The 21,821-nt window shown below is 39.9% G+C and overlaps 1 protein-coding gene across 4 annotated transcripts; it reads right to left on the bottom strand.

Moving 5' to 3' along the window:
* Positions 1 to 2,271: 2,271 nt before the first annotated feature.
* LOC109104879 (atrophin-1-like) lies at positions 2,272 to 20,509 on the bottom strand. Of its 4 annotated transcripts, XM_042772766.1 has the most exons (10): positions 20,190 to 20,506; positions 11,165 to 11,308; positions 10,750 to 10,851; positions 10,232 to 10,348; positions 7,460 to 10,143; positions 6,760 to 6,976; positions 5,089 to 6,559; positions 4,007 to 4,150; positions 3,746 to 3,920; positions 2,272 to 2,953 (listed from the first exon to the last, which is right to left on the bottom strand). In XM_042772766.1, exons 2-10 carry the CDS (start codon positions 11,189 to 11,191, stop codon positions 2,920 to 2,922), a joined length of 4,971 nt encoding a protein of 1,656 aa, XP_042628700.1. In that variant the 5' UTR covers positions 11,192 to 11,308; positions 20,190 to 20,506; the 3' UTR covers positions 2,272 to 2,919. The 4 variants fall into 4 exon arrangements, with proteins under 4 accessions (XP_042628700.1, XP_042628701.1, XP_042628702.1 ...); XM_042772767.1 differs by lacking the exon at positions 11,165 to 11,308; XM_042772768.1 differs by lacking the exon at positions 20,190 to 20,506 and having other exon boundaries at positions 11,128 to 11,264.
* Between the last annotated feature and the right edge of the window lie 1,312 nt (positions 20,510 to 21,821).

Below are 21,821 nucleotides of genomic sequence, written 5' to 3'. Positions count from 1 at the left end.
AATATAGTTAAAGTGTACTGTTAAAGTGAACAAACAAATATATATATATAATATATATATATATATATTATTTACCGGGCAATTGTTTGTTCACATGTTTGTTGCGGAACAGACCATCAGCGTACGCTTTCGGTAGTATAATAATTTGTGTCCGGTGTCCTGACATTTTATCATACCACCAAGGTATACCGCGTATGCGCACATCAATATTGCGTCCTTTTTCTCATGCTGAACAACATCTAATGTATCTGCATCACTGTAAAGGTTGGTTTAGGGTCGGGGTAGGTGTAGACTTTAATAAAAACACAATCTAATAGGTAGAAAAAATTATTGTTGGTTTCCTGTAGCTGTATCCCTTCTAGCTACAACCGCGAATATAACACATAATTACTGTATTTGGATTACTGTAAAGGTAGGTTTAGGGTTGTGGTGGGTGTAGACGTAAATAAACCATAACTTTACAGTAGCATATTTTGTTGTCGAATTGTACTACCCACTGTTTTAATGGGAGGTAGCAAAATCTGACAGGGTAGGACAAATTGACAGAACACCGGATTGCTCATGCAGAAAGTATAACACAAGCTTTAACCTAAACCATTTGTTCTGCAGGTAAGCAGTAATGTTGGTGAAAACAAAATCATAATTGTGTAATAATTGCTTTTGCTTCTACATAATGGGGTGGTGCTGCCATTTAATGGTGTAATAAGAGTAGCATCATGGGATGAATCGAATCAGGACAAAGGCACCTCACATCACCTCTCACATCTTCACTCAAGTTTTTCATCAAAAATTTCATAGAGATTTGAAAAGTCACCAGATTACAGTAGGTTACAGTAGATCCAAGACCCAAAAATTGCCGACCAACATCTGTCGGTGCAAGAGTTTGCCTTTAAAGACCAGTACTTTGAACGAATATTGTATTAATTTTTCTGGAACAGTGTTGTAAACACAACTTAACCACTGATTTCTAGTTGTTTCCTCATTTGGAAGGCCAAACAAAGTATTTTCGCTTTCACAACGAAACAGCGTCTCCACGAATTTCTTTGTGTGAACATTTGGATGGCGTTATGCAAATCTTCCCACGTTGTGACATAGACATGTTGGGGCCTGTTTAAACGAGGCGTTTTAGTGGGGAGTGGAGGAGTCTTAACTTTTATAAAGAATATCTCTTTGGGTTTGAGACTTTAGTCTTTGCAACTTTACAGATCTTCTTTATGCACCAAGAGCTTGTAACACTCCAAAAAGAAAGGAAAATTGAAATTGAATCATAAACCCCTTTATGAACATTTGTTCATAACTTTGAGAGAACCTTGACAGAACTTTAGGCAACATTATGGCGGTTTTCCTCTTTAAAATTATAGTACCACACACAAAATCACCTCAGTTTGAGCAACTTAACATCCAAGCAGGATGTGCACTTCACTATGGAAAAAGAACCTCCAACATGTGTATTTTGTCAAAATGTCCACTGCATTTTTGTATCAGTGAATGCTTTTCTGGGAAGATATAATTTCTAGACAGTTTCGGTTGCAAAAAGCTTAAAGCTGAACAACTGTAAAACACATTCCTTTTCTCGCTTTCCTTTATTTTGTCTATTCTTCTTCTCTGTACTGTCTTACATTCTTTTCCTCCCACAGTGACTGCTGCTAACTGCAGCTATACGAGTCTGACTCACACTTGCTGCATGTGTCTCTTGTTAGCCACACTTATGCAATTCCTTATGTTTATACAGTGAAAGAAAGAGAAGAAAGACTAAAGCATCCTAAGAGATGCAATATTCTTTAGATACTCTGAAAGGCCTGTTCTTTACTACAATGTCTGGACTCTCTGTGGCTTGCATTCAAACAGTTTGCAGCTCCCCATCATGTACAAAACAGGAAGAGGAAACTACACATTGGGTTTGCGTCATCAAAAAACAGCACTTGTTTAGACAGATAATTTTAAATAGCAAAAGTTAACAATATTAAATGAGACAGCTATACTTCAGTGATATCAGGTGTCATAATTTCAATTCTGGAAAAGGCAAAATATTGTTTTCATTATGAATAACCGGAAAATCAAGTTTAAATTTTTGTGGTCACTTTGAAAGTATTGTTAGACATACATGACTCACACAAGTACAGATACAGTAGAAAACAGTAAACTGCGCACACACAAAGACTTATAGAAAAAATTGGTATTTTATTTCCAGATTTTTCTCTTTGATTATTTTTTCTCTTGCATTTTTTTCCCCACAAGGTAATTAATTCAACATTTTATTATTTTTTTTTAAAAATTAACAGTGTTACCATGAAAATGTAAAACAAAATAATAAAAAATAATGTTTATATAATATAATTATTAACAAACAAACAAACAACATTAATAATTTTAATAAGAACACATTAAAGAAAGATTAAGAAGGCAAACTGTTCATTCCATGCACCCTTTCATAAACTCTTTCAGAGTGGTAAAGTTTTCCAAAAACAAACAAACAAACAAAGAAAAAAACTAAAAACAAAACAGACCAAGAGTTTTAGCCCATTGGGCTTTTTGTATCTAGCTACATGCAAAGACATAAAAGTGAAATTGATTCTTAGACATTCTCTCTGGCATAATGTTGTGTACATAGACTGAACTCTTCTGTCTGGTGTTTGAAATAACACAATAAGGAATCCTCCAGGACGTTTGGGAATAACTGTTCAGTGCCACAGTGTCTAGGATGTAGGCCAGAGTTATAAATCTCACCTTTTTTGGAATATACACATTGTTTGTTGCACCTGTATTTAAGTTAGTCCAGACTGATATGTGTTCTGATGTCACATCCAAACCGCTATCCAGATTTGTTGTCATTCAGTGCTGAATTTAGAAATGATTGTTTCTATTTTATTTGCACTTAATCCCTTCTTCATTTTCTTGTCTTCATGTCCTCTGTGTTTCTCACAGCGTTTTGTCACTCTCTTTCTTTAGGTGGCTGCAATGGAGGGCAAAGGTCAAAGACGAAAGAACAAAAAGACTGCACTGTAGATGTTAAATTTGATATGTTGTGTATGAGCAATTGTCCAGCTCCAACATAAATCACATACTTTACATACTTTGATTTGAAGCAAAAATTAAAGACAAAGGTGCAAAAGGTACTTGACATTTTTTATGAGGCAATGTACTACAGAGCCCATCTCTAATTGGCAAATGCAAGAAGCATCTCTCTTTACATTTACATTTAGTCATTTAGCAGATGCTTTTATCCAAAGCAACTTACAAATGAGGACAATGGAAGCAATCAAAATCAAAAAGAGAGGAATGATATGCAAGTGCTATAAGTCTCAGTTAGCAAGAAAACAGATAGAATAGAAAAAGAATAGAGCAAGCTAGTGTTAGAGGCCTTTTTCTGCTTTTGTTAATTGTATAATAAATAAAAAGAAAACAAATAGATAGAACACAAAAAGATTAGAGATCTTTAGTTTTATGGGTGGAGTAGTTCTTCATCCAGAATTTGGCTATTAAACAATTTTGCTGGAATCTCACTAACTTGTGGCTTCCACAGAATAGCTCAATTTCAGAAGTCAGGAAAGGTCTGTCTCAAAAGGTTTACTGTTAAAAATCAATTTCTCTATGAAAAAATGAATGGGATTTTCACTTCTGGAAATAGGCAACATCGGTGATATTAATACTGGGTTTTATAGTACTTCAAATTGCATTACAAAAAAAGAAAATCTAATGTTGGGCATTCACATCTATGTGCTGTAGTCTACATGTTTGCATTCACCTGTAGTACTCGTCCTGGGCGAGGGAGTGATGGTGGTGGATCCACTGCTGTTCCAGGGCAAGTCTCTGGAACTGAATCTCGGCACTCTGAGCCTGCTGCATCGCCTGGAGCTGGTGTGCTGCAGACATTGACCCACCCAGAGACGAGGACTGGGGCATCTCACGAAAAGGACCACCTGTACACAACATGCAAACAAGTGTAGAAATCATGTAACACAGAACGATTAAATATATCGCAACAGAACATCATTACACCTCTTACCAAAGAGCTGCTGTCGAAGCACCTCGCTGTCAGTGAGGGAGTGTGCCAGGATGGGAGGCCCAAGAGCAGCCCCTGGGTATGGCAGACGGGCCAGGGGGGACCCTGATGCCAGAGGATCCATCAGGGGGTGTACTCCTCCCGCGGCTGCCACCCAAATACGTAACAAAACAAAAGTGGGAAATTTAATAAGAGTAGCAGTTTCCCAATGGCACTGTAGGTAAAAATTATTTTGTACAGGAACAATGCTGCCATTATTCTTACTGTTTGCAACCCATTTTAGTTCTATAGCCTGTCGTATTTCCGAGTGAAACTGGACATTTAGCAGGCCGTAACTGTATTGTTGATGTTGCTAAATTTGTTACAGAAGTGGTACTTTTATGGCTGCTTACTGAGAGAGATCACTCAAAAACAATTTTATTTAGTCATGTTGTTTCAGATCTACATCCTTTTTTTTCTTCTGTGTAAAACAAAACAAAATGATATTTCAATTGTTTTGTCCTTACACTGAAAGTAAATGGAGTACAATATAACATTACAAAATTTCAAAATAGCTTTTTTTGTGTTTCACAAAAGAAAGTAAGCAATATAGATCTGGAATGTGAGGGTGAATAAATGATGACAATTTTTGGGTGAGCCATCCCTTTAATTTTCACTAAATACTCAATTTATGAAAAAAAACTAAGAAGAAAATATAGATTAATGCATTTGTCAACTGGTTAATTGTATCTGAAAGAAGTACAAATTATTAAGCAGTTTAATTATTTTGTTATAGTAACAGTTTTTTGTATGGTGGCGAAAAATGGTATGCAATTAAAGATGAAAATACAATTTTTAATGATGAGAAAATCAATAAAATATTTCATATATTGTATATATGAAATTAATATATTACAACGTCAACATTTAACAAAAATTTGAAATTTGCACAGTTAAAATCTTGCTGTGTTGTTTTTTTCTTTGTCATATATTGTTTTTTCATGTCATCTTTGTCAGAATCATATTTAGAATTTGCTGAAATTTTTATGCTGTAATACAGTGAGTGTACTGTGTAAAGTGTGAGAGTGTGTGTGTATGGTGAATACCTGTGTCCTGCTGGTGCAGATGTAAGTGAGAGTGAATATGTGAATGCTGGTGGTGATGAGGAGTCACGTTCAGCATCTGTAGCCGACCGAGAGAATCTCCTCCTCCTGTGCCTCCTGCAGCCACTGTGCCTCCTCCTGCTGCTCCTCCACCTGTCCCTGCCCTTTCCCTATCCCTCTCTCGTTCCCTCTCTGTGGCAGGCATCACTCTCTCCCTTTCTCTCTCCACGCTCCTTGCACGTTCAGTGCTGGGAGGAGTGCGAACGGGGGTGGGATATCGTTCAGAGGGCGTAGCCTGAGTTGGGAGGGGTGGGGGCTGACAAGAAGGGTGTGTATTTGGAAAGGTAGAATGTGGAGAGGGGTGATGAAGAGATGAGGCTGTTGGAGGAGGAGGTGGTGGGGGAGGAGGTTGAGGGGGAGGGGCGGGGGCTGCTGGTGTCACTGGAGCTCCTGCAGAAGCCTGGTGGGTGGGGAGTGTGGCTGGGAGAATAGAGGAGGTGGGTGGGACTGACAGAGATGGAGGGACAGGATTTGAATTCCTAGCTGCTGCAGCTAAAGATTGAGGAGGCAGTGCTGGAGGTGGAGTAGTACCATAAAGGGCAACCTCATTACCAGGAGCTCCACCTCCAGCCCCGCCCCCCAACAGCAAGGAGTGTGAGTGTGTGTGCGAGTGTGCGTGTGACAAAGCTATTGCTGGGTCAGCTAAGGCTCCAGCTGTATAGACACGCTCCTCGCTCTTAAACTCAAATCCTGGCTTCACACGCTCTCTTTGAGCAGCTACAGCATGAGGGAATCCCACTCCTCCAAGCCCCACCCCAGCCAACCCACCAGGCCTGGGACCAGGCCCAGGATGAGCGGGGCCTCCCTCCAGTCCACCCCCATACAAAAAGCCCAGAATGGCAGCAGCTGTGGCAGCATCGGCTGGAAGGTGGTGGGGGTGTGCGAGAGCTGGATTTTGGAATTGGGACAGGAAAAATGAAGGATGCACATGGGGATGAGCGTTAGCATGTGCGTGTGCATGCGGGTGAGGGTGGTGGTGAAGGTGAGGATGGTGAAACTGTGCACGGCTGGCAGCACCCAATGGAGACATAACGTGAGGTCGGGCATACTCACTCAGGGTTCTGAGGGCTGGGGTATCAGGCCCCAAGTATGGACCCCCAAGCCCAATGCCAAGAGCACCCTGAGGGCCTCCAACAACTGGAGAGCCCCCTGTCATGGAAGGAAGGAGAAGAGAATGAGGAATGGAATGAGAGAGAGAGTGATGCAGAGGATGAGAGGGGTGAATGGAGTGGGGGTGTAAGGCATGGTGGGCAGGATGGTGCTGTGGATGGGCTGCTGGGTGCGAGGGGTTCACAGAGGATGAGGAGGATGATGAAGGGTCTAGAAGGATGGAGGATGAAGAAGGAAAGTAAAGCGAAGAGCCCTGGCGTGTGGCTGTAGCTCCTAATCCTGCACTTGTGCCGCTGTCCTTCTGCTACAAAGAGAAATATGTTTATTAAAAATCTGACAAGTAATGTGTAAGGAATATGGTAACTACAAAAAAACAAAAGAAAACACAAACTCCACTGCTGTGACAAGAAAAAAATATTTTCCATATATTGTATTGAAAAAAAAATACTGAGATTACGGAAATACTTTTTTGCAATGCTACTAATAAGGTATGCTGTCTCTTACCTGAAGATGTCTGTCCAGGTCTCTCTCTCTCTCCTTTTCTCTCTCTCGTTCCCGCTCTTTCTCTCGCAGGTCTCTCGCTCGCTGTTCGACCTCTCTACGAGCACGTTCTATGGCCTCATTTCTCTTCTTCCAAAGCTTAGAACCATCAAGCGGAACAAACAAAACATCACTACGGGCGCAAGAGTTCCCACTTCCCCGGTCAAGAACCCTGTGGAACCTGAAACCAAAAAGGTTTTGTCTTTTCCATGAGCTGAACAATCATCATACATGTCAATACTATCAAAAACAACACATTTCATGTGGAATCAAGTTGTGTGTTATATCAGGTTATGTTCTCATCCCTCATGTTTCCCTGACAATTGATTATTGGTTTCTGTCAAAACCTGTTTTGCACCTGACCAATAGTCAGTATAAAAGTGATGTTGTAAGATTTACCTTCATTTCTTAAACACAACCATAGTAAGCTAGTTAAACTTTCATTCAATACATTGACAAAGTATGGCTGAAACTACACACAGTTATGTAGAAGGCTGTCAGGCAATAATATGATATTAATTACATTATATATCAACCAATAATTTGACACCATTATATTGTGCATCTCTATTTTTAATATCAATTGCATGATCTGTTTGTTTTGTTAATTCACCTGTTTATGATGCTTTATTATATTTAATTTTAGTGAAACACCTAGTCTTACCTAGCTGATTGGCTGGCATGAATTGGAATGTCAACAGGTTTTGGTTCTGGGGAAGGACTTCGGAGAACTGGAGGAGGACTCTCCAACTCCTCCCTCTCCTCTACTGGCTCTTCCTTGATGACAGGTGGTGGCACTGGGCCAGAAGGTGAATCAGAGTGACCATCTACTCCAACAGATGTGCTGGGGGTTGAAGCAGTGTTGTTATGACTGGGATTATTGAGATGTGGTTGTACGTTAGTGTTTTGAGGAGAGTGCAGTAATGATGGAGTGCTAGTGCTATTGCTGTTGTTGGGAGCATTGCCATTGGCATTGCTATTTCCATGGTTACCGTTGCCATGGTAAGAGCTACTGAAAGGAGTATTACTGCTTAAAGTGCCATGGTAAGGAGTAGGCCTGCAACCTGATGAACAAGAGGTGGATACACCTGATGCAGGAAGTGGTACAGAAGGAGCAGAGGTTGAAGGAAAAGGAGTAAACCCTCCCATCGGATTGGATGAGGGACTGGGAATAGGAGAGAGCGGGGTTGAAGCCTTATTGGATGAAGAATATGGGCCCTGTCGAGCATGATTGCCTGGAAGAGATGTAATGGATGTGGGCTGACAATGTGAACTAGTGGACGGTGGAGGAGGTGGAGGGGGATAAGAAGTAGAGTTTGGATGACTAGGTCCAGAACCACTTGATGAAGGAGAAAGGGACTGAGGGTGATTGCGATTTGAATGAAGAGTAGATGTAATGTTGTCCTTTTCCCTCTCTCTGTCTCTGTGCTGCATAGACAAGGCTGTCTGGCCAGGATAGTGAGGGTGATGTGGAAGTGGAGGTCCTCCAGGATACTCCCGAGTAAGATTTGGGGCCAGTCCAGGTGGGCTCGGGAACTCCCTTGGCACACCAGAAAGTGGGACAGAAGAAGAGGTTGATCCAGGGGGTGGGTAAGGATCATTTGACCCTGGAGGAGGGTACTCTCTTAAATAGTGTGGAGGGGGAGGAAGGTCTGCAGTATTGGAGGGTGCTTGGGGAGTCTGTCCTTGTAGTGTCTGCTGCACATTTGCATCTATTGGAGAAAGAAAGTCTCTACTTGTGGGGATGGAATTTGTCGAGGGAAAGGGAGGATGACCAGAGCTGTTTTGTGGTGAACTGGCTTGGTCACGGTTCACCAGGGTCGCCGAAGGTAAAGCAGATGGTGGGGCTCCTACAGGTGCTTGGCTGGCATTACCAGCATAACTGTTACTGCCTGGCTCCCTAACTTGACCTGCTAAATCTCCCCACCTACTGTCCTTGTCTCTTGGATGAAATCCACCCCCTCCAGTGCTTTCAGTTCCAAACTCTCTGCCCTGTGCTTGAAGCTGCTGGTTTTGCAAAGGAAACTCCCTTCCAGTTCCTCGTTCCCGATCTCTAAACCCTGGTCCATATTCCCGACCACTCTGTGGTCCTACAGGTCCATCCAGGTTTGCGCTATATTCTCTGTTCTGTCCAGGTAGCGAGTTCCCAAAATCCCGGCCCACATTAGAGTTGGGTCCTCCACCACCAGAAATGCTACCACAGATGCTACCGCTGTTTGCATTGCTACTGCTATTACTTGCAGGGAAGTCTCTGTTGCCAAATTCCCTCCCACCCCTCTCCCGCTCAGCTGCAGTGCTATACCTGGGCAGGAAATCTTTGTGTGGGTTGGGATGAGGGTGAGATAAGTAAGGTGGGTGGGAGGAGTGTCTGGTGGACGAAGGAGAATTGTACACAGAGGGCAGCTGTTGCTGCACTGGAGGCTGCTGGCTTGGATGTGTGTGGTGGTTACCTGGGTAACGTACATATCCCCAGTTGCCAGGACAACTAGAAGGAGATCCCCCCGACCAGCTGGTGGGGGTGTAATGGTGAGCGTTGGGAGGAGGAGGCTGCTGCTGGGGAACTGTACTAGCTTGTGGAAGCAAGGAGGGTGGAACAGACTTATCACCTTTCTCTGGTTTGTCTGCTTTACTTTCCCCACCTGGAGCATTCTGCCCCACCTCTAGAGGTTTCAGGGCAGGTGGAGGTGGGAGTGTCAGTCCATGGCTCACATTTGAATTCCCATGGGAATACTCAGCTCCTCCTACCCCAGGTTTCCCACACTGAGTGCTTGTTTTAGAAGGGATGCGACTGCAGGTGTGTAGAGTCTCGGGACCACCAGGGCCTGTATACTCCACTTTGTTTGGAAGTTTGGAATCTAGGGGAAAGTATGACTTCCTGTTGCTACTTGCATCACTTTTATTGTCCACCATTCCACAATGAGATGTATAGAGGGATGATGAGGACTTTAAGGAAGATAAATCTCCCTCACTGTCCCTCTGGTCCTCTGGTCTGCCATCCTCACCTCTTCCTGAGCCTCTCCGATCCTCTGCTACACATTTTGATGCCCCTCCATCTTTGTTTTTATCAACCTGCTTTGGGGAATCTGGAGATTCAGATTCAGAATCCAAACTGGCCAAGGGGGAAGCAGAGAGACTCGGAGAAGAGGATCGATTGTCCTGGTCGATGTCCCGTCCACTGCTTATGCTGCTGCTACTATTGGCTAAGCTGCCTCCAACTGAGCTCCGACCGCCTTGTGATTGGCCATCCTCATTGTCACTTTCTCTTGATTGACTGTTGCTTGACGTTGGAGGTGGAGCTGAAGTCAGAGTGTTAGTTGAAAGGGGTGGGGCTGGGGGATTGGAGGAGTCCTAGTGGCAAAATCAAATATTATTATATTTATACAAATTTTCAATCTTATGGAATTTTATTCAAATGTGCCTAATATTTTACCAGTACCTGGACTTTCTGTCTTTTGGGCGGTGGCACATGCTCCTCCCCTTCACTTTCTGATGAATCATGGCCTTGAGATCGCCGGCTGAAACGTCCAACAGCCAATTCCTCTCCGGCAGTTCTCTGATTAATAGTATAATTTTTAATCATGATGTGAGGTGATTACATTTTTATATTTAGTATAAAAAAACAACCGAAAAAAACAAACAAAAATTTGCTCACAAGCCCACAAGTGAATGCAAAACAGCCAACAAAAGTTCTTAACACACAACACATACTATAAATGCACATTAGTGTGGAATACTGTGAAAAAGACTGATTATGAACATTCAGGATAAGGTAATCTAAACTCTATAGATGAGACATGAAAGAATTCAGTGACAGAGATGAGAAAAAAAAAGAAATGAGGTGGACCAAGGGTGAGGTTATCAAAGATGAAGAAACTAGGACAATAGAGATGATCATAAAAAATATATTAAGAAAAATAAAGACAGAAGGAGGAAATTACAATACTGTAATCTTACTGTTTGCCTTTCGTTGCGTTCTGCTCGGGAGGGGCTGAGGTGCGGACGTCTACCCCTCCTTTCTTCACTGCCCCCCATTCTACGTCCACTGCGAGCAGGCATCTGTGGTCATGCCCAACATGACCGAGGGAGGGCAAAGACAAACAGAAGAAAGAGAAAGACAGCATGACAAAATTATAGAGTAAGACAAAAACAGATAAAGTGACAGAAAAGGATTAGGAACTAAAAGTATGTTTTGTTGAAATACTAAGTAGAAAAATACTATTTTAATAAATGGTACAATCTACTAGGGATATCCAAATACTTTTTTATAACAGATACAAGCGCACTTAAAATGGTTCTGACTGACTAAGTGACTTATATCTACACATGGTCTACCTTTTATGCTGTTCTCAGTATGCAGTAATGCCCTCACCGATTCTTTGTTGGTTCGGGTCTTCATGACTAGCTCTCTATGTGGTCCATTTCTTCCAGTCAGCCATTACAGAAAGTGGGAGCGTGACCACAATCAGGACGGTTAGCCTACAGGCTGTCTATCATAGCATTAAATCTTTAAAACCTGGGGGAACAGAGTGAATACCACTGAAGTCAAAGTAAACTTTGCCAAAGCATTAGTATAATAAATATAGTACTTGTATTTCTATTTGTTATCAGATACTAATAAACCTATCAATACTACCAGGAAAAGGTAAATTGTTCATTTAATTCCCTTCTTGTATAATATGAAGGGGTGATGAGAGTGGATTACTTTAAGTGCAAAATTATAACCAAATGTTCTTTGGTATATCTATCATAATCAATTAAATGATTTGTAATTAAACAATCTGTAATTAACAATGTCTACAGCATAGACACTAAAACATTATACTGTTTGCAGTAACAGTGTTGGGGAACAATGATGCTTTACAGTATTAGAAAAATATTTTTGTGTGGACCGCATGGTACTTCAGAGGGTTTGTGGTACTCTGAAGCTGAGCTTCAGTCATCAATGTTGAATGGAGCTCTGGAAAAACCATCCACTGCAGCCAACACAGAGGCACTGCTTACACCAAAAGATCAACATACACACAACACTCTAAATGTAACATGCACAGAAATCCATACATAATATTCAAACACACTCATTTATGTACATAAATACTCACAAATACATGATTTACACTATGTAATAAGAAAAAGTTTCCATTTACATTTCAAGCTTTAAATGTTAATTCAAACACCCATTTAATGTAATAGAAACTATCTTGATTTTCTCTGTGCAGAAATTCTTACATTATAATTTAACTGGAAGGTTCTTATATTTTTTTTCCTTCTATCTTGTTTCTAGCCTGCCTCACTGACGCCAATTTAATTTTCATTTTGAGGACAGATATTTTTCTTGAATAATGTTTCAATTATAGTCTGACAATATTGGGCTAATTCAAACACAATCGCTTAGCAACGATGCAAGAATGCACTGACATACAATAACATTGCTAATTAACCTCATCACAGTCGTAGTGAATCATTTTTCAAATTCTGAGGCACATGTCAGCCTTTTGAACACATGACCCATATTCTAAACCAAACCATGAGAGACACTACATTTTTTCATGAGAAAAACAAGCTGACAAACTCACACTTGTTTGAGAGAGAGAGAGAGAGAGAGAGAGAGAGAGAGAGAGAGGATAAATAATTAGATGAAGACAAAAAGATACATAGTGTTGGTGGGAGGTTAAGTAAGTCACTCCAGTATTTCAAATCAGCCTCTACTGTTTCTCTCTCTCTTTTACACACACACACACACACACACACACACACACACACACACACACACACACACACACACACACACACACACTTCATTTATTGTGAATGAGACTATATATAGCACACTAACAGACTGTGATGTGAGTGAGTGTATTTAGCGCCGCCTTCAAAACTGCAAAATGTACATTTACACCCAAACCACTGAACACAAGAGAAAAACCACAGCGCTGATAAATATTACATATAAACAGATTTACAGGCTGCTGACAACCAACACAGTGAATACTCGGGCTACTCCATCATGACCACAATTAACAAAATACTAATTTGTAAAATGAGAATTAATTCTAGTGCCAAACACACAAAGACTGCACCTTGTGCGTATCCCATAAATGTAAAATCAGCATATTTGTAATCCAATTACGATGTGCACAAGGTAATATATCCAAATGACAAACAACAAAGGCTGCCAGCACTCTGTCTACAGGTGAACCTTCATTCATCAGGAGTCCATTACCAAAATCTTGGCCAAGCTCCATGCATACCAAAAGCCATCCACTCTCCCACTGCAAACACATGCATCTAAGGAATCAGCAATAGCATCATTACAATACAGTGTAAAGATAAAGGCACACAACATATGGCAAGCTGTTTAAACATTTATTCTTTAGACTATTTCGATGTTATTAGTACTTATTTGTTAAATATTAATAATTATTAGTGACTAGTATCTTTTTTAGTTTACAATCTGATACTTTTTCTACTAGCCACAACGCAAATTGTAAAGTTATTGGTACAAGTTAGTCTGTTGTTCCTGAAAACAAATAGCAAATTTTTGTCATTTAATCCTGTAAGGACCTGTAGTTAAGATATCAACCATTCACTTCTGACTAGGGTTGGGTACCGAAACCCAGTACGGTACCAATATGGCACCGATACCTATGTAGCTGGTATGTACTAGAACCAAATCAGAATGCAGATTTCGGTGCCATGCCTGAGTGATCGATTGAAATATTTGTCCTCTGGTTCTCCGAAACGGACGTAAGAAGCATCATCACCAGCACTGCAGGTGAAAAATAATTTCCCAACTGAGAAAATGCACGTGAACTCAAGTTGGAAAGCTCTAATAATACAAATCCAACAAATCTTTGTAGTAACGTGAGTGTCCATGTTATTTTCACATTCCAACTTAAAAGCACAACTCGGGAAATGAGAGCATTCGAAGAACACGTGAATGCAGTAATTACACTTGGTCTGATGGCAGCAGGTAGTTTTCCATTAACTAAGCTGAACATGCTTAAAGGGGTCATATAATGTTGCTAAAAAGAACATTATTTTGTGTATTTGGTGTAATGAAATGTGTTTATGCGGTTTAAAGGGTTAGTTCAGCCAAAAATTAAAATTATGTCATTAATGACTCACCCTCATGTCGTTCCAAACCCGTAAGACCTCCGTTCATCTTCGGAACACAGTATAAGATATTTTAGATTTAGTCCGAGAGCTTTCTGTCCCTCCATTGAAAATGTATGTACAGTATACTGTCCATGTCCAGAAAGGTAATAAAAACATCTTCAAAGTAGTCCATGTGACATCAGAGGGTCCGTTAGAATTTATTGAAGCATTTTTTGTTCCAAAAATAACAAAAATTGCGACTTTATTCCACTTTTTCTTCTCTTCCGGGTCTGTTGTGAACGCGATTGCTGTGACTGTTGACGTACAACACTGCTGACGTGTTTTCTGTTTTCTGGTGCGCCCAATAACAAAGAAAACACGTCAGCAGTGTCATACGTCAGCGGCGTCACTGCAGTGTTGTGAACGCGCTCACAACAGACCCAGAAGAGAAGAAAAAGCGGAATAAAGTCGTAATTTTTTGTTATTTTTTGGACCAAAATGTATTTTCGATGCTTCTATAAATTCCAACGGACCCTCTGATGTCACATGGACTACTTTGATGATGTTTTTATTACCTTTCTGGACATGGACAGTATACCGTACATACATTTTCAATTGAGGGACTGAAAGCTCTCTGACTAAATCTAAAATATCTTAAACTGTGTTCCGAAGATGAACGGAGGTCTTACGGGTTTGGAACGACATGAGGGTGAGTCATTAATGACATAATTTTAATTTTTGGCTGAACTAACCCTTTAAGGTCAAAAAACACATTATTTTCCACATACTGTACATTATTGTCTCTCCTATATGCCCCGCCTTTCTGAAACGCATCGTTTTTTACAAAGCTCATCGTTCTGAAAAGCCAGGTGTGCTCTGATTGGCCAGCTATCAAGTGCTTTGTGATTGGCTGAATACTTCAAGCGTGTGACGGAACTGTTATGCCCATTACCATACTGTGATGCTTGTCCTGGTCATAACACCGGCGCGACAAAACAAAAAAAATAAAACCCATTACAAACGAGGCATTTGTTGCATCCAGTGGGGACATAATTATGGACTGTAATGACTTATACTGTATTTTTATGTGTTGCGTTACATCGTGCCACATAAACATAAAACCATATTTGCATTTGTGATCGGAGAAACGACAAACAACAAGTGCTACTCTACACCAGCGGTTCTCAATTTCAGTCCTTGCGTCCCCCAGCTCTGCAAATTTTGCATGTCTCTCTGTTACTACAGCTAATTCAGATAATCAGCTCGTTAGAAGTGAGTTCCGTGCATGAACTGTATTCCCATTGACATGGTCCCTACACAATGTTCATTGCTCCCTACTCCCTGAGCAGGGGAAATCTGTTGAAATTTACCTCACTTCGGAACATTTATTCACGGAATTGTGCTGCGCAACATCTTAATACACAGACAAGTGTGACATCATATACCTCTGTAAATAAATACAGTTTAAATTCATGTCTCGCACACTTCAATGCACTTTGAATAGAACATAGACATTCGCTTCGAACTGGAATCATGTTGGAATATCCATTGATGTCCACTTCGCAGGGCACTTACGCTCAAATAGAACAAACGCATGAAGCCATAAGAGAAACATACAAAATGTGCAGAGCAGGGGGGCGTGAGGACAGGAATTGAGAACCACTGCTCTACACTGCTCAAAACTCGCGTTTGAATCATCAGTGGCAATTCCTTTTGGTATTTATGTGTGGTTTTGTGGTGTGAGTCAGAACAGCCGGCATTGTAGTCTTCTCTACAAGGATCAGGAAACAGTCCTCCATAAAATGTGCTGCACACATCTGAATATTTGGCTTGAACTGTTCTGGAACAGTGTTGTAAATACAACTTAACCACTGATTTCTAGTTGTGTCCTCTTTTGGAAGGCCAAACAAAGTATTTTTGCTTTCACAAGGAAACAGCATTTCCACGACATGGCGCCGGCATCAACAGCGAGAATCAAAGGTTACGCCTTCTTTCTTTGCATGAACATTTGGGCGGCGTTATGCAAATCTTCCCATATCGTGACATAGACATGTGGGGGCGTGTTTAAATGAGACGTTTTAGGAGGGTGTGGACGAGTCTAAACTTTTATAAAGAATCTCTCTTTGGGTTTGAGACTTTAGTCTTTGCAACTTTACAGATCTTCTTTATGCACCAAGAGCTTGTAACACTCCAGAGAGAAAGGAAAACTTGAAATCATATGACCCCTTTAAACTAAAATGCCTAAAGCTAAATTTTATTCACAAACAATTTTGTATTCACATTTCTAAACCTGTTGTCCAACAAAAGAGAACATTATAACCTTTTTACTCCACAACACCAATCAAATGTTTCCATTTGTGAGCTGATATGGCTTTTTGTCACAGAATGAGGCAGAAAAAATTCCATAGGCTATTTTAAAAAGAATACATTGATTAGCAATGGATTATAAATATACTTTATTATTATAAAGATACCAGAGATGGCTTGAATAACAAAGATAAACTGTCACAGTCGAGTGTTTATTGTCTTTGTTTTATCATTCAAAACGTTTATATGTTCTGGTTACTCAGTTACAGCTATAATAGCGATGCCTTTGTCCATATAAAGTTTTTCCTGGAGGGTCATGGGTTCCGCTACTTCTGTGACTGGACATGTGGATTTTCTGTGCAAGGGCCATTATGAATGGCCAATCCATAATTTTTATTTATTTATTTTTAAATAAGTATCGGTTCATGCACTGTTTAGGCACCAGAACTGTTTTAAAAGAATCGATTTGGCACCGGTATCGAAAAAAGAAAAAAAAATGATACCCAACCCTACTTCTGACTACATATTCCAGTTGTAACTATTAGTACTTATTCCAATATTTTCTTGGTTTCAGTTTTACTAGTACCCATTTATAAGATACTAGTATTAATATAAGTACATAAGTATATGTAAGTATAGCCTATATAAGTATTACTAGTAGTAGTAATACCAATAAGATTAGAACTTAGTAGGGCTGTAAAATAAAAACTCAAATAATCATCGAATTTAAAATAAAAATCCACATTTGAATGCAAAAATAGTGCATTCAAATTTTAAGTGTGCATCAGGCAGCCTTATCAGACAATGTAAGTTATTTTTAGCAACATCATATGACCCCTTTAAATGAACACACTAGATGGCTGCTAAACCCACATATTGTATAGTTACTTTAGTGTTATAACCCCAATCATATGACCCATTTAATGTAAGTTCAATTTTTAAAAAACATGTCTTGGGACTTTATGGTGGGGGTTTTCTTCCCCATCCCACTGCATCTCATGTTTTTAAATGAAAAAAGTACTCTGTGTGATTGGCTTTTGGCCCCTTGTATTAAACAATGCATACAGTCGTGGCCAAAAGTTTTGAGAATTACATAAATATTGGAAATTGGAAAAGTTGCTGCTTAAGTTTTTATAATAGCAATTTGCATATACTCCAGAATGTTATGAAGAGTGATCAGATGAATTGCATAGTCCTTCTTTGCCATGAAAATTAACTTAATCCCAAAAAAACCTTTCCACTGCATTTCATTGCTGTCATTAAAGGACCTGCTGAGATCATTTCAGTAATCATCTTGTTAACTCAAGTGAGAATGTTGACGAGCACAAGGCTGGAGATCATTATGTCAGGCTGATTGGGTTAGAATGGCAGACTTGACATGTTAAAAGGAGGGTGATGCTTGAAATCATTGTTCTTCCATTGTTAACCATGGTGACCTGCAAAGAAACGCGTGCAGCCATCATTGCGTTGCATAAAAATGGATTCACAGGCAAGGATATTGTGGCTACTAAGATTGCACCTAAATCAACAATTTATAGGTTCATCAAGAACTTCAAGGAAAGAGGTTCAATTCTTGTAAAGAAGGCTTCAGGGCGTCCAAGAAAGTCCAGCAAGCGCCAGGATCATCTCCTAAAGAGGCAGAGCTTGCTCAGGAATGGCAGCAGGCAGGTGTGAGCGCATCTGCACGCACAGTGAGGCGAAGACTTTTAAAAGATGGCCTGGTGTCAAGAAGAGCAGCAAAGAAGCCACTTCTCTCCAAAAGAAACATCAGGGACAGATTGATCTTCTGCAGAAAGTATAGTGAATGGACTGCTGAGGACTGGGGCAAAGTCATATTCTCCGATGAAGCCCCTTTCCGAATGTTTGGGGCATCTGGAAAAAGGCTTGTCCGGAGAAGAAAAGGTGAGCGCTACCATCAGTCCTGTGTCATGCCAACAGTAAAGCATCCTGACACCATTCATGTGTGGGGTTGCTTCTCATCCAAGGGAGTGGGCTCACTCACAATTCTGCCCAAAAACACAGCCATGAATAAAGAATGGTACCAAAACACCCTCCAACAGCAACTTCTTCCAACAACCCAACAACAGTTTGGTGAAGAACAATTCATTTTCCAGCACGATGGAGTACCGTGCCATAAGGCAAAAGTGATAACTAAGTGGCTCGGGGACCAGAATGTTGAAATTTTGGGTCCATGGCCTGGAAACTCCCCAGATCTTAATCCCATTGAGAACTTGTGGTCAATCCTCAAGAGGCGGGTGGACAAACAAAAACCCACTAATTCTGACAAACTCCAAGAAGTTATTATGAAAGAATGGGTTGCTATCAGTCAGGATTTGGCCCAGAAGTTGATTGAGAGCATGCCCAGTCGAATTGCAGAGGTCCTGAAAAAGAAGGCCCAACACTGCAAATACTGGCTCTTTGCATAAATATCATGTAATTGTCGATAAAAGCCTTTGAAACGTATGAAGTGCTTGTAATTATATTTCAGTACATCACAGAAACAACTGAAACAAAGATCTAAAAGCAGTTTAGCAGCAAACTTTTTTTGAAAACTAATATTTATGTAATTCTCAAAACTTTTGGCCACGACTTTGTTTAAGCAACTTAATTTTATTTAGTTTATAAACATTATTTTAAACATTATGCACTTTTTCCACAGATTGTCATGTTATTTTATTGCTTTGAATAAACGTGCATTAGTAATATTTTGCTCGATGCGCCCTCTTGTGGCCTCAGGAGACAGGCAAAAAGCTTTTTTTTTCCCCAACTGAAATTATGCATTTTAAATTTGAATATTGATCATATTTAAGTACAAAAGTCGATTAAGTTTTTCAGCCGTTTTGACAGGCCTAAAAGTAATGAGCAGCAAGAATGGCTACTTCACAGTTTAATTTAAAAATCATACAAGTAATAAACAGATTATACATTAGTATCTAATAAACAGGTACTAGTTTCTAATCAGGTATTTCTAGAAAAATTGGATTAAATGCTAATTACTATTTGAATATTATGAATGATGTGAAATACATATCAGTACCTTATTAATAGTTACTAGTAAAACTGAAATATGTAACAGCAACAACTGGATTGCATACTAGATACAACCCAATATAAGTGAATATTTAAACACATGATCTCCAAGGAAATCAATGGTAAAAAATAAATAAAAATAAAATAAAATAATAATAATAATAATAATAATAATAATAATAATTTGTTACCAGTAACAATGGAAGTTACTTTTCACTGCTGAGATAAATACTAGTATGTAATGGATAATTACTAGAACGTAGTACTAATAAAACAAAAATATATATATATACACTGTTCACAAAACTGGATTACTTATTAGTAACACAAACACAAAAAAGTACTAGTAATTTAAAGAGTATTAGTTAGTTTTAAGGAATAAATGTTTAAATGGCTTGCCACACATAACATCACACAATCTGTCCCCTTCTCATCCATACATGCACAAATATAGCTGGAATTAGCTTTGGATTTGAATTATTTTGCACGTAAAAGCACAATGCCAAAAGGTAGGGTGAGTTAGACACCCGAACGTGCATCATCGCTCGGCCACGCACCGCAACGTTCCTTTCTTCCATTCTTCTGCTCCTTGTTATTGATACGCATGCAGAGGCAGTGCTCTACTGTACTAACTGGACGACCTCTGGAATACAGTTCTCAGACAATGCACTGCACATTCAATCCTGACAAGACGAGGAGAAAGGGTCGCGAATAACCCCCACCCCCTCCTTTCCTTCTCATATGAGGAAGATTTGGGATCAGAATGGCGAATGGCATTTTTGTCGAGCTACGTGGAATGTGAGCAATCGAGACCTGCGTGGTTACGCACCCCGATTTGCAAAATGATTTCAGCACAATCTATGCACATGAGTAAAGCACAAAGACGAGAGTGCGAGGAAAGGGGAACCATCTGAGCATGGCCAAAGAGTAAAATATAAGCATCCATTTTCTCCTCTTCTTACCTATAATATCCAGCGATGCGTATCTCCCTTTCTTTTTCTCTCCTGCTGCCGTTCGTACTGTACATTGACCTATACGCGTTCAAACATACAGGCAACTCGATGCACGGAAAGATTTACATTGTTGCGGCTTCGCAAATAACGCAGTTTTCCCAGCCGCTCCCCCTAAAATCGCAGAAAACGGGGTGCAACTGAAGACTGTACAAATTGATGCGTACGTTTGATTCTTCCCCACCCCCTTTTCTTTCTGCCCCTCTCCCGCTCCTCTGTCAAGACGACTTGCACTCTTTTGCAGTCTGTACGAGGACAAATCTTCACGGAGGGGTGAGCGAGGGACGCACGACCACTCGAGGGTGAGAAGGGGCGTGATTTTCCCTATTCTTTAGAAAAAATGGCAAGGTAAGAAAGGAAAGACAAGGAAAAAGGAATGAAGAAAGATGTCGAGATAAGGGTATTTATTCATAAATTACTGCTTATTAAATTGTCGATTTACGACACTTAATTAAGGAAATTAACCTAGAACTGCTTGATTAGGTAATGGGCACTAATTGGGTCTAATTGTAGTACCTTAATGAGGTAGGGGTGCCATGACTCCTGCAAAGTTATTATTTGAAACAGGCAATTTTGTTCATCAGAACCTAAGCATCCATGTTCATGAGGCTCATTTCAAATCTACAGATCTGAAATATTTGAAAGTCAGCATGAAATCAAAATAGACCCTGATTACTTTCTTAAAACAAGTTTCTGGTCTTCATATATTTCCAAACATGAAAACAGTTTGACTTTGTAACTTTAGTCAAAATATAACACCTTGCTCTTCCTGTGAAATGACTTTCCTTTCGGCTGATGTCATGAAGGCCGCACTGGCTGTTAGCTGTCTAGGGATTGTTTTAGGAAACTTACAATCAGTCTGGCTTCATTCTGGCATATAACGCCCACTTTTCTCCATCCAATAAGTTTTCATTAATATAAAAGGCCCACCAACATCCCTAAAATCTGACAATACTAAATTGCTTTTATTAAACCAAAATCACACACACACAGTTACAATAATCAAATAATATATACATATTAGGCTGGTCTAGCTAATGTGTGTCCTGCAGTAAACAAACAAGCTTTTCACTATTATAGTAGCAATTCACATACACTTTAATGTGTCGTTACACAGGCTAGGCACTGAGGTGGCTCTGTGCCCACCTCAAACAGCGAAGAAACAATGTCACATAAAAAAAGGTACTAATCTGTCTTTGTCATTGTCATGACGGAGCACATATTTCATAATTCAATAATTTGTATTTTATATTTACATATAAAAGTATTCTTTTCTATATTTATTATATTTTTAAAAATTATTTCAAAATATATTTAGTAATTTCTTTTAACATACCACTGTGTTTTTTTGTGAAATATAAGCTATTTTGGATTTAGCTTCTCTGCTGCCTTTGCATTGTACAGATGGCAATAGACTAAAAGAGATCCCCAAATCTGTACTTTCTTGTAAGACTGCAGTGGAGTGACCAGTCAAGCGGTCTCACACACACACACACACACACACACACACACACACACACACACACACACACACACACACACACACACACACACACACACAATCCATCTCCCTCAGTCTCTCTC

The sequence above is a fragment of the Cyprinus carpio genome, chromosome A16 (genome assembly GCF_018340385.1).
Source record: "Cyprinus carpio isolate SPL01 chromosome A16, ASM1834038v1, whole genome shotgun sequence".
NCBI classification, from domain to species: Eukaryota; Metazoa; Chordata; class Actinopteri; order Cypriniformes; family Cyprinidae; genus Cyprinus; species Cyprinus carpio.
Note: the sequence above shows the minus strand (reverse complement) of the source record. Positions and strands in the feature narration are given on the sequence as shown.

Excerpts from the sequence above, each read along its gene's own strand:
- LOC109104879 (XM_042772766.1), bottom strand. The coding sequence starts at position 11,191 with ATGAAGACCCGAACCAACAAAGAATCG. Across the intron at positions 10,349-10,749 it reads AACGCAACGAAAGGCAAACA|AGAACTGCCGGAGAGGAATT; the intron begins GTAAGATTACAG and ends ACTATTAATCAG. Across the intron at positions 6,560-6,759 it reads ACCTGGACAGACATCTTCAG|CAGAAGGACAGCGGCACAAG; the intron begins GTAAGAGACAGC and ends TTCTCTTTGTAG.